At 33.4% G+C, this 13,799-nt stretch overlaps 1 protein-coding gene across 1 annotated transcript in view; it reads right to left on the reverse strand.

Annotated features, from left to right (window-relative positions):
• Positions 1 to 1,925: 1,925 nt before the first annotated feature.
• LOC116336959 (D(2)-like dopamine receptor) overlaps positions 1,926 to 13,799 on the reverse strand; it is a 64,021-nt gene continuing 52,147 nt past the window's right edge. Inside the window, exons 2-6 of the mRNA XM_031761199.1 lie at positions 12,637 to 13,504; positions 7,287 to 7,891; positions 6,905 to 7,015; positions 5,056 to 5,300; positions 1,926 to 4,947 (exon numbers count right to left, since the gene is read on the reverse strand). Of these exons, the coding sequence (XP_031617059.1) occupies positions 4,697 to 4,947; positions 5,056 to 5,300; positions 6,905 to 7,015; positions 7,287 to 7,891; positions 12,637 to 13,332 (1,908 nt within the window). The 5' untranslated portion in view covers positions 13,333 to 13,504 and the 3' untranslated portion in view covers positions 1,926 to 4,696. The remainder of the gene's footprint in view (positions 4,948 to 5,055; positions 5,301 to 6,904; positions 7,016 to 7,286; positions 7,892 to 12,636; positions 13,505 to 13,799) is intronic.

Here is a 13,799-nt window from a genome sequence, read left to right on the forward strand (position 1 = left end):
TGTATCCCCCGCTGTCCCAAAAAACAACCAAAAACCGACCACTTTTTAGACCAAAAAAATCTATATTTAAAAAAAAAAAAATAAAAAATCTCCCCCCCCCCCCCCCCCCCCCCCCTTCGCACATTACTGATATATGCATATTGCGCTCGGGATAAATCACTTGAAATAGTGATTCTACTATTCCACAAGTGTGTATTTCTAAATTTAAAAAAAAAATTCTCTTAAATATTAGTATAGATTCCATATCGTTTCTTTCTTAATTGATTCCTCATTTCACAAAATTCTATTTATTCGTCGATTTACTTCACCATAGATGTAGTCGACCCAATTGTATTCATCAAATTTGTTACCAAAAATTGATGAATAGAGGTTTGCATTTGATAACGAAATTCATGGGCCTTCGACGAAGCACTACTTTTTCGTTAAATTTCGCACTTCTGCCTCAATGACAAAAGACTAGATGAGAGAAGATAGCATAACACCATATCAATAGTATTAAAAATAAAAGTGTATTTGAGTTGCTTGCTTTGTTTACTTTTCTCTGTTTTTTTCTTTCATTCGTTCCTATTTTGTGTTTCTTTTGGCTGTTTCTATGTGTGTATGTGTATTTTTTCCCTTTTCGTTCACTGTGCACAACAAATTCATTCTTACTCTCGGGGTGAAAGTAGTTTGTTATCGCAAATTTATATCCATATTTTTTGTGAGAGTTTTGTCTGTTCTCTTCTTCTTCTTCTGATTGTCAATTACGATAGTGCCAAATCGTTGTGTATGTGTAGCATTGAAAAGGCAAAAAAAGGGAAGAAATACGTTTTTTATCATCTTGTGTGTCCCACTTACGTTTTTTCTCGATGCGTTATGATTTCTTCACTTTGTTTTTAGGAATTCAATACGACTGTCTCTGCACAGTGCAAACACACGAGTCAAATTCCTTATCGCATTTTATACTCGTATATCATTTGAAATCAAAAAAAAAGATGATTTCAAAGGCCTTGACTCATGGAATCGATGAATAAACGTAAAACACATAAAAGAAAAATAAATATATATGTACTGTAAAAAAGATGATAAAACCGATTTGCAGCCCCTTTTTATCTTTTACTCTATTCATAATTCATTTTTCAGTTTTATTGGAAACCTTGAGACATTTATCCATTCTTCAATCGACGCGTCGTTTTTTCTTTATTAGATTCATCGACGATTCATTTCATTATAGTTCTGTACAAAACGTGTGACTTCAATTTTTTTGGGTTTTCTTAACTCAATAAAATCTATGTGTAATCCTAATTTATTAATTTTTGTTTTGCAAAAAAAGGTACCGTTCCCTCAGTTAAATTGAAATCGACCCATCCTATGCGGACGACGAATGATTTCATTTAATTTTATTTTTAATCATAGTTTCACTCAACACAGTTGCCACCAAATGACTGGAAATTCAGGTAACAAAAGTTATATTTATGTTTATTGCATTGGAAGCGATTTTACCTTCAATGACTTGAATGAATTGAATTTGAATCGTTGCTGCGAAAAATGGGTCCTTTTGGTTTCAAATAATAATGCTGTAAAATGAAATTTTCTTACATAAATTTGGTGTTGTTCATTGAATTCATACCAACCACCACCAATGTTGGAGTTCAGTCCATTGACTGGCAACAATGTTGAGTGATGCTATGTTTTAAATTTCATAAATATGTATATCGTAGACCAATTATATGCGTAAAATAATGACCATCAATTAAGTTGCCATGGAATTGATATTTTAAGTATATTTATAGACTTTTAGAAGTTGCACATTTAACAGTTTATATCATTTTGCAAAATTTATTTCATTTCAATTGGTAGAGAATGAGAAAATGGTCGAAAAATCTTGAAACATTTCATAAAATCTAAATTTAAATTAATTGGATATTATTTTTTCTTCTCTGACTTCTATATATACATACTTTAAAACACACATATTTCCGTAGATGTGCCTAGCTAATCTTTGTACTTAACTTTTAAAACTTCATTGAAATTTGTTTGTGTGTTTTATTTCAAATGAATATTTTAATTAGTCGTTCTTACCTCAAAGTGGACACTATTATTTCACATATTTTGTTATTGAAAAGATATTGAAAAATATATTGTATGTATAGGTTGCTCTTTTTTACTCTCATTTTAAGTTAGAATCACAGATACAAATAGTACAGCACATATTTGAAAATAGTATTATTTTTTTGTTTTGTTTCAGGAAGCTTAAATATCTTAAAAGGTAGACTATTTTGTGCCGAATCATCTCCTCTCAGTTTTGTTTTGTTTACATTCTTATGCCGTTTAAACGAAAGATTCAATTATTAATTGGCTTATTAAAATATTATATACTACTAGAGACATCATTATACTTTACTCAAGCATTCAATGTGTTAACGATGAATCATTTTATCTCAATTTATCAATTTTTATTTCCTTGATTCATATTTCTATTCAAATCATTTGCAAAATTTGCAATCAAGTAAATAAAAAGAGGCGGATGAATGAAAAGAAGTTCCTATCAATTTTTGATTGTCATGCAATCAATTAGAGGTTCAAATGATTGTGAACTCCAAAAGGATAATTCGGGATATTTTCAATTCAAATGGGTGCTTCACTCAAAAGGAAGTAATTTGAAGATGAAATTGAATAGCAAAAAAAAAATCGCAGTTTTCAACAAAGTCTGGGTCTTTTCCATCGCTATCAGCGATGAAATAATAGGAGTGAAAACCTCCGAAACTCTGTGTCAGTTCTCTAAAATCAATAATATTTGATGAGATTCAAAACTTGAGTAATTTATACAACGTCCGCCTAAAGCACTATTCATCTCCGCAACTTTGGAATATTTTTTTCGAAGACATCTGTATCAGCTGTGAAGTAGACCATATGGATATGAACCCTTTTTTAAGCAGAGGGTACACTTGTAAATTATCTGAAAGTCATTCTCGTATCTCATCTCTTACTCTCTCTATCTCTCATACTTTGTAGGAGCATCTTTCATACACTTGCTCCAGATAAAAACAATTTGTTCTACTCTTTGAAAGGACGGAAATCATAATTACTTTGATTGACTTGAAAAGTGACAGTGTCCTTGTTTCCCACGAGACAAAATTTCATGTACAATTCACCATTTTCGATCTTTAAAACAAAAGGACAGATTTCACCCAACATAATATCAGCAGCAAAAAGATGAAACACTTTCAGTTATCAAAGTATATCTATTACGTTCATTTTCACCATGAAGAAAATCTGCCGAATTTTATCGTTCATATCATTTTATCATAAGATATTGATTTTGTTCAAGATGTACTTGAGTTTTTCTCATGCGTACATCATCAATATCGGCATTATTAATGGCATAACGTTCGTTATATTTGAGAGTTTGTACATTTTCTCGGACTTAAATTTTGGATTAGGGTTTTTCAAAAAAAAATCAAGTAAGCAAACTCAATTTTGAATTAGAAACTCTCCACTGACACAGACGATGTTGTATACGTCTGAAAATTAATATTGATTCATGAACTGGAGAGTAAGTGAGTATTCAAATTCAAAATGTTAAGTAAAGTTTGCGATATAAATTCGATTAAACGATATTTCGAGTAATAAAGAATGGTTTTTCATGCGCTCCATAAACACATCTGTTCTGTTATATAATTTTAATACAATGAATTCTACTTCATTTGAAAAAAAGTATTCTCATTTGTTCGAAAGAAATTTCCTCAGTTTTTTTCCTCCAATTGTGTGCTATAAACTGGAGTCGATATTAAACAAAAAAAAAACAGTTATCGTAATTCTGCAACGTGCGTCAAATAATTCAAGAAGCGCATAAAGAGTCAATAAAAGAAAATATGTTGGATTCCATTTTATTATTTGTTTGAGAAATGTCATTGTCTTTTGAGTTGCTCCACTTATGTTGATGTTTGACTTTCAAAACAAAACAAAAAAAAATGAAGAGAAAAAAATTGCATTGAACTTGTTGCATAAGCGAATGGCAGAGGTGCTTTAGAAAAAATAAACGAATGAATGCGAATGATAGACTGAAAAGGACACTAGTCTTTGATATTTATGGAATACATTTCACATAGTAATACAAAAACATATACGCCACTTACATAGAATTCATGGTGAGAACTGTAATTCCAACAATCTGACATTTGTCATCGTGCAACTTATGCAATCCAATAGAAGCGCACATACACTCCGCAGTCCGCATATATCTCATTTGTATTCGAGAGGCTTCATTGCTTTTATGGATGATGTTCTTTTGATTGTTGTTTGTTTTTTGCTTCAATACTATTTTCTTTTAATTTGACATTGAGGGAGAGAGAGAGGGAGAGATATGGATAGCGTTAGAGACAGAGTCGACAAGAAATATTTCACTTAATTCCGATGAGGTTAGCCACTCGCACTTCATCTGCTTCACTCATGATGAAGAACACATTGCATTTCAAGTATTTGTAAACAAAACGTATGGCTTTGTGTTATCATAAAGATGTTATCTCTTTTGTCAATTGCATCACTTTCAATTTCAACATTCGCATCCTTTCACACGTGCGGTTTTTTCAAACTAATTAATGCCAATGTACTTTTGGGGTTTTTCGTTTACTTTGGCCAATTCCTTTCCTGTACTTAACTTGACTGTGTCCATCACTATTCGAGCAGCCATAAAACAGTCTTTCACCTTCACGAATTAATACATAAAATGTGACGAAGCTGGTGGTTGGTTATATGGTTGTGGTCGAGCTTTGATGAAGCGAGGATTGAAGGGGCCTAAGGCAGCCTCATTGGTTGAGGATGGCGGTGGTTGGTGATTTCGCTCATGAAAATGGGTTTGCAGATAGCGTTGAACACTGGTTAAACGGGATAGTAATGACGATTGTCGTAACGAATTTTGATTTAGCAGCCAATGCAATATTGGATTCAATGCTGAATGTGTGTAACCTGTGTGCCGTAAATGAAAATGAAAATGAAAATTGTTCGATTAAATTCAGATAGAGTTCAGAAGGACGTTTGCTATGAGGAAATGACGAATATAGATTATAGACTTACCCAAAAGTAATGAATAATTAGCAGCCGTTTTCGAGTACGTTTCACGTGCTGACCATTTTGTGCAAATGAGAAAAATAACGTGTGGTGACCAACAGAAAACAAATACAAATGAACCAGCAACCAAAAGTCGTGCTAAACGTCGACGTGACCGCAACGTTGAGGTTTGGGTTAATGGAAGTTCGGATGGTGCCGCATTTTTAGTATTATGCGCATGACTTCGAATACTATGTCCATATCGTAATGATCTGCAATTCAAATACACAAAATGATATTTTCATGAAATTTGCTATTTACAAAATATCCGCTTTAATTTCACAATACGTTCGGTGTGTAAATAGAAATACGGAGGTGGTAGTCGGAAAATACAACTTAAAATATCCTGCGAACAATACTTTATTGTAATTAATTTAAGAAACTCATGCATCAATCATCAGTCATTTTGTGGAATGGCATTTATTGTTAAGGTAATCTTCTTAATTCAATTATCTACGTATTTTGCCCATTGCCCAATTTAATTCATTCAAACCATGGTTGAGAACCATTCTCATGTATTATAAATAAAACATGTTCAGAGTACATGATAAATCCAGGTGTGCAAGAACAATGTTGTTTGGAAGTTGTTATGTGGTTTCGAGATTTAAGTGCTTTAACATGAGTTAAGAAAATATATCGCACGTAAGACAATGAGGCATTTCCTCTTTGATTTTCTGAATTTAATTCCATCCCAACAATGAACATAATAGCAATCGAAACGTGCCATGTAAAACCGCGCAACTTACGGTTTGATTTAATTGTCTTGGGCATAAATGGTTGATTCATCGTTTGCATGAAATGCTATCTAAATGGATTTTTGGAAACAATTCATTATTTTCCAATTTGAAATGGTAAGATTTAATGAAATTCTGTTTTCAATGCAATTTAAATACAAATAAGAAATTGATTTGGACACAAGACCTGAAGCTTAGATCCACACAACGTTCGAGTGCGTCAAGCGATTGTAAACAATGATTTTTTTTCGTTATCTCGCCATTTCCAATTTTGAAAACTGAACAAAATATAAGAATATAGATAAATGTGATACAGCACATTTGCATTAAAATTGAATAACGTGTATTAGCAAGGCAGCAAGACGTATTGTATATTTTCTTATATAATGAGTTTCTTTTTCGAAAAGTTTTTTTTTTGATAGAAAATTATCGCAATAAGTGAAAAATATCTTTATTCACTCAAGATTCATTCATTCAAGATTTGTTCATTTGAGCTTAAAGTGAACTTCATGTTGTTTAAAATAATTTAACTTAAAATTTCGTACTTATATTTCAAAAACGTGCACATAGTCCAATCACGATTTGGCTGGTTTGTGCTGTCGTCTGTCGAAACTTTCCATGCTCGTGCGAATCGAAATTATTTTGCGGTAAGTTAGATCAAACGTCCATTTATTTCAGGACTATAAAATGCTTGAGTTGCTGTGACAACATGGTTTTGCTAATAGAAGACGTTGCAAAAGCGTGCTGTCCCCTATAAAATGTCTTTTCTCAATCATTACCTTTTTAATGTCGCACACGGCTATCATACAAATTAAACAAATCTTTAAACTGTTCGAATCAGATTACAAAGGGATGAGTGTTGCTAAAAAGCCGCAAATTTGTTGAGCAATTTGTAAAAGGGTATTCATTCTTATGAAAATATAACTGTGTTTGTCATTTCTTTGAACCCAAGAATTTGCTCTGAAATTCCACTTTAAATGATGACGATAATGATTTTACATCAGATTCCGTTTTTCATTCTTGGTAAAATAGCCGGTTGAAAGCAAATAATTTTCTATTTAAGTGCCAAAAGAGATACATACCTTGGTGTACGTGGGGTGGCCTTTAGACGCGTTGAATCCATCATATGTCGTCTTTCATCTTTTTGCTGATTATTTTCGTCATTTGTGCTGTCGTCGTCTTCACGTACCGCACTATGCAAAATTGAATAAGTTTTCGAAATAAAGTTAGTTGAATGTAATTTTATTATGCAGCAACCATCTATATGCTTCTATTTCATTAGATTGTTTTGAGACATATAGTGGTTATTTTAGCCGAATTTTGTTATACAAATTAACAAAAAGTGGTTGAAATATATTTGCAAGGTAAACTTTTGAATAAGAATAGTAAGCTGCGATAGCATAAATTTATGTTTGAACTATATAAGAACCTTGAAAATCTAGTTAATTCTCTGGTGATACTTACTCGGCATTGGCCATTCCAGTAACGATAATCATATGCGTCGGTCTTCTCATGATGGGCATCGGCAATGGTAATTCACCGTGTGCGGCTCGAGCCGTAAGCGACAATGCACACAGTTTATGATGTACACCCCAGTGGTTTAAAATCACACCTATTCCGGGTAAAATGAACACCAACAATGTGTAAATTGTTAGAAAAACACTGGGCATTTGCATTGTCCCAAAATTTAGCTGACACAATGATTTCAACTCGTCATTTTTTCGAATTGTTTCGTTCGTCGCGTTTGCAATGGATGCAAATGGATTTGTGCTGAGAGTGCTGGATTTTATATCGTTTTCAATCAACAACTTTTTAGTTAATTCGGGCAACATTGTTTGCGCTGTGTGATTTGATCGTGTTGAATTAACCTCTGTCTCATCATAGTATGAACTATTTTCAAGAAGAATCGGAATGCTGACACAAATTGCGCTAATCCAACTGGCAAACGCAAGAAACGTTGGTAAAAAACGACGCTGACGCAGTTGTGCCAAACGTGGATGTTTAACAGTAGCATATCGATCGAGAGACAACATCAACAAACTTATCGTACTCGCAGCCACTGGAACAGACTGTTGAATGGAAGAAAAAAGACAACAAAAATGAGTTACGAAAAAAAAAGAATGTTAGGTTATATTGAGTATGTTGAATTTAAATTTGCATCTGCTTGACAAAATGATGTCCAATACCGTATTTTCTTACTGTGCGACCACAAAATGAGACAAAAATAAACTATATAACATCATTTTTTCCCAATATTAGAAAATTAATGTAGCGCTCATCGATTGTTGAACAGAGAAACCCAAGCGTAAAATCGATTTGATCCTTTTAAAAACATGGTATATGCTTGATGCGAAATCTCAACATAAGAAACCGAACACAAAAACCGATGACTGAAAATCGGTGAAACGAAAACGAAACTACTTAATCGTCTTTCACAAGCCAAAGATACCAGCAAAAAACCGGAACAAAAACTTGAAACTATATGTATCAAAATGTGCAGTATGCAATATGCATTGTCAACAAAAAAAAACCGAGATGGATAGAGAGAGAGAGAGAAAGAGAGAGAGGGAACGCCATTATGCCATTTGGATAAACACAAAGTGTATTTGTATGTTACCATTGGCAATATACGCTACTGCTGAAACTAATAACCGTCTTAATCTAGTTTTACGTCAATGCAATAAAAAAGAATTAATCAAAATAAAAGCTTTTTGAAGTCGTTGTCGCTGTATTCCCTTTTTTCTATTCATTTTCTTCCCCAACTACATTTGTTTTATAGATGATTTTCAGCGTTTGGCTGCTACTTTGCACTGTTATCGCTACTTAAATTTTCCCTTTCGTTCGCATATTTTTTTTTCGTGTGCGTTTTTCTTTCTGTTGTGAAAGTTTCATTAAATGCGTTTAAGTCGATGAACTAACTGCTCAGTCCCTTTTTTTCCTTATCACAACTTCAGCTTCGTAAGAAGAACACATAGTCATACATTCGACACCATTTCACAACAACAACAATGAACGACTAGATAGCGGGAACAAAAGGAAAATTTTGTTTTAAAAAAATAAAACGGCGAAAATGAAGTGAAAATGCGTCAGTCTGAACTTCCTCTGGAAGCGAGAAACAAAACCGCATGATTTTTTTTCCATTTTTTAAATGAAATATTCCAAGACAAAAGTGAGTCGCTGACGTTGACAATTCAGGTAAAATGTTTTCAACCCTTGAATGCAATTATAGTAAAAGGACAAAGGGAGAGAGAAAGAGAAGAAAAATGAAATTTTATCTTGCAGATTCCCAAACAAGTGTGGGAAAAAACAAACGAGAACGAAAATAGAATACTGCACATCACAATTTACGCCGTGAAACACTTTCAATTTAAAGTGGATGAACTTTTGCAGAGCTAACTCATGGAAAATGTTTAAAAAATATCTCGCTCTTATTCCAATTGGTTAGCGTTTTATAAATATTATTTGGAAAAAGACAAAGCTGTAGAAAAAAAAACAGCTTTATCACTATGTGTTGGAAGATTTTCCATAAATAAATTGCATATGCTGCATTACGGAATATTTCGCAGCTTATTTCTGAGTATCGCAAATTTTTGCTTCTAAAAAATTCATCATCTCTAATACATTTTGCATTGCATGAAATAGATAAAAGTCAGTCTTCTATCTTAATTTTTAAAATGTCGACTTTCCGATTTATTTACGAAGTGTATGCTTTTTGTCTAATGGTGAGAGTAAGTTCAATTGCTGGAAAAATTATTCAATACATGTTTGCTAGCATGTTTGTAAGTGGAGTTTGTGATTTGTGTACCGGCCAAATAGAAATCGGCCGACGTCTTTAGAAGAAGTGTTTTCATTACGATGTAATGCTATTTTCTAGTCTATGTATTTCGGATGGATATCCATCCGAGATATTTTAGAATATCTGGATATTTAACGCAACTGCACAGAGCCAGAGCTGTGTGCGTCGCACATATAATCTACGGTATGTCGCTACACGTAAAATACAGACACAGTGTGACTGTGTACGTGCGGCACTTGATACACATATACGTCGCGACATACCGTTGCGTTGAATATCCAGATATTCTAAAATATCTCGGATGGATATCCATCCGAAATACATAGACTGCTATTTTCATAAGTATCTTGGGAACGATTTGCCATCAACCATTTATTACGGTAGATTCAAAGAAGTCATAACAATTAAATATATCAAAATATAGAAAATGTTCAATCTATATTCATTCACCGCGAAATTTAAAATCATTTTGAATGACATTGCGTTGAATACAAATGTTTTTGCCACATAAGTTATCGTCTCTTATGGATTCTCGCGGGAGCAATTCAGATCATTTGTCAGAGTGATTTTGAAACGGACAATTTATACAAGTAAAAAATTGTATATGTGATGATATCTAATCTTTTAAATATCACTTTGAAGAGAATAATTTCGTTTAATTGAAATAGAAGTTTAGGTTTGTTCGAGTGAAAAATCGACTATTCGCCGAACAGTAACAATATTTCAATATGGAAAATCCGGTGATTTTTTTCCATCATTTTTTACGTTGTATTCGCTTTCGCTTAGAATTAAGTTTATATTCTCCCTTCAGTGTGATTTTATCCAACTTTTTAATTAAATTTACGTTACAAACGCATTAAAACCTGATGGGAATATAGCATGAAAATCTGATCATTGTCTCATAACTGTCGGCATATGTTTCCATATACACAGTTCATTTTGTGCGTGATTTCGCGCGCACGGCATGTTGTAAATGGCCATAATACAGCCATATGATATTAAACAAAGATTGACATAATCGTGCGAACGTTTTGTGTTGCCTACTGTGAAAAAATCCACATATGAAGTATGTGGTGCATTTTTCGATTTCCGTCATGAATATACGTAGACAAAATGTGTCATAACCGCAGCCACGGTTGATACTTAAATTTTCGCACAATTTTATCGTCGTATGTGCGTATTTCAGCCATAATCGCCTCTAATATAAATGAAATGATTACTAATTAGAAATTTATTGCATTGAACGCGACATTAAAATCGCATTAATTTTTCGAAATGTTGATATATACACGATGTGAGGTTCGTGACACAAATCCGCTTGCGATAGAATTGTAACGAGGCAAAGTAAAATGGGAAAAAAGAATATATGCGTACACCGCAAAGGAAATTCAATCGATATCAGTGTTACTTATAGGTTGTGTGTGTATGTGTAGCAAATGTAATGGCGTAGACAATGCTCTATCTCATTAAAATTAACGATAATTTTATCGTCATAAGGCGATGATGTGTCGTCTACGTTTGATCAAATCGCTTCAATTTATTTCTGTCTTGTGATTTTCGCGCGAATTTTCAGCATTCAGCTTTAATTATTGCGCCAAGGCCTTTTACAACAATGCAGATGTTGAGTAATTTTCGCTCATCATTGTTAAACTTTTCAAATCAACTAAATAAGTTGAAGAGTTGTGCATATTTTGACTGATGGATGGATAAATATTTGTTGATGCTTTTACAGAAAAAAAAAACGAATTCACCGAAAAGAACCGACAAATCAAACAAGATGAGTAAGCTATCTCCAAAGTCCATTTGAATTCGGTTCTTTAGATGAACCAATTTGAATTTATAATTGTAGCAAACTTTTCAACAATGAAATGAATCAACTTGAAAGTGATTTATTTATGAGCAAACACAACTACAAACGATAATTAATGTCGAAAAATTAACTTCACTGATTATTGAGCCCGGGTCGTTTTAGTTTGTTATCAATATTTAACAGATCCTTTAGAAAATTCCGTGACAACAATCATTAGGTGAAAGACGAGATACATACATTAAAGTTACTTTTGAATGGAACTTTGTCTGATGAAACCTCATTAGCAACTGGGACATGAATTGCTTGTTTGAGGATGAAATTAAAAAAAATACGAAATTGGATATTACTTCTTCTCTATCCCGAACATAACTGCAGGATATTTTTTTATGTTGTACTATGTCTGCAGCATAAAAGCCACATTTATGCCAAAAATTGAATTTCGGTGAATTGGTTGCTACGTGTTGTTCAGCAACAACAGTAACGAAAATAAAAATCTTCGTACATTTTAAAGTTAAAGAGTTTCTCCATTTTCTGAAAAGGTTAGCCAAATTATATTACCACTCTAATGGGTTTTATGGATAGAGAGCACTTCACAGAAGTGCTGCAACAACACATTTTTTTTAAATTTTCATTCGAGGACGATCTACCAATTAATTTGATTTAATCTCTGTCATGATCTCTGTAACAAACATGTATCATGCAATATCCAATGACCGAAAAAAAAGCCATTATGAAATAAAGGATTCTTTTTTAGCGTTCATTTTGTGAAAAATTCCATGACATAGACATATTGCTATTAACGAAAATATACGGACTTATCGAAAAATCGATAAGAACCAATGAAGAAATCGAAAAGAAAGCAATTTGGTTGGGACTGATTAGCTTTTTTCTTCATCTGCGAGGATTATGTGGAAGAAAAGCCTCTTTTTTCTTAAGTCGATTGCTCTTCGGATAATGATGATGGACTGAACGTCTAAGCTTTATTTATCTGTTTGACAATTTTTTTTATTTGATACATATTTCGACCATGGTCTTGCTATCATTTTTATTGGTTGCTATAGTATTATGTACCTCGCGAGTAAGTATTATCTTAAAAAAGATGGAAAATTCCAATCTAACTAGTTGTGATAATCGTTTAAGTTTAGGTGTCTGCATGTCTGTGTGAAAAAAAACCACGTGTTCATATAAATTTTTGTTCAATCACTTACCTGCACAAAATGAATTAATTTGCAAATGAGTGTTGTGGTGATGGTTTTTCGTGCGTCGAGAATTAGTGCAACGACAGTCAATGGTGCTGAAACACCGGTTACCATTAAATCGGCAATGCATAATGCAACCAACAATGGATTACGAAGGCGAGCTGACGATTGTGTGAAAAGTGTTACAATGAGCGAAGCGTTACCAAAAATTCCACCAAGCACCACAAGGAAGTAGAGTACAATCAACAAAAGCATCCAATAGTTTGAAATAATTGACCCATCATCATCATAATTATTTGTATTGTCGTTAAGCAGTTTTGTAGCTGTTGAATTGGCTTGTTGATGTTGTTGTAAATTCGATGTTAACGCTGACTGAACGGCATCGGAAAAACGGCTTACAAACGTGTCGCCCGAAAACTGATGCACTTGTCGATGAGTGAGCGATTGTAATCTATTGTTTAGATGCGATGTTGTCGTCGTGGACAATGGTGACAATGAATCAGAAGATGCGATTACAGCACGGTTTGTATTGATGTCGGCCAAGTTTTGTGCCAAGTTACCGTTTTTCTCATTAGAAATTCCACTTGAAGTGAAGTGATTATCTGAATGGTAATTGTCCAAGTTACTAATATTATGAATGGTTTTGCTGAAGTCGGAAATATATCGATTTAACTGTTCTGCATGCCATTTTGGATTTTGGCCCATTATTAAAGTTAATCAGGTCATACGAAAATATGGATGAATCGCTTCGTTCCTTGAGATCACAATACTGTTGCTAGTCATCCACAGCGTTACATCCAATTTAATAGTATTCATCCATTGCTTTTACTGCTGTCTTCTGCCAATCCTCAGCGCACACATATACACGCGCACAGAGCTAAGGAAAAAGAAGAGAAGAAAGCAAAACAGCAGCCGTATTATTACGATTTTATTTCAATAAATTTTATCGGTCATAAAATAAATGGAGAAAGCAAAATGAGAGTGAGAAAACAACTTTTACATGCACTTCAAAAGAGCGCTCAGCTCAGTTTCAATGTATACATGTTGGTTGATGTGTGTGTGTGTGTGTTGCACACAAAAGCAAGGGATAACTTTTCTCTCGCTTTTGTTCGCAAAATTGGATCAACGGAAGTATCATTTGCGTTCATGATTACGATTACAACAATAATTTT

The sequence above is a fragment of the Contarinia nasturtii genome, unplaced genomic scaffold, assembly GCF_009176525.2.
Source record: "Contarinia nasturtii isolate CC-2019 unplaced genomic scaffold, AAFC_CNas_1.1 Cnas_scaffold_220, whole genome shotgun sequence".
NCBI lineage: Eukaryota > Metazoa > Arthropoda > Insecta > Diptera > Cecidomyiidae > Contarinia > Contarinia nasturtii.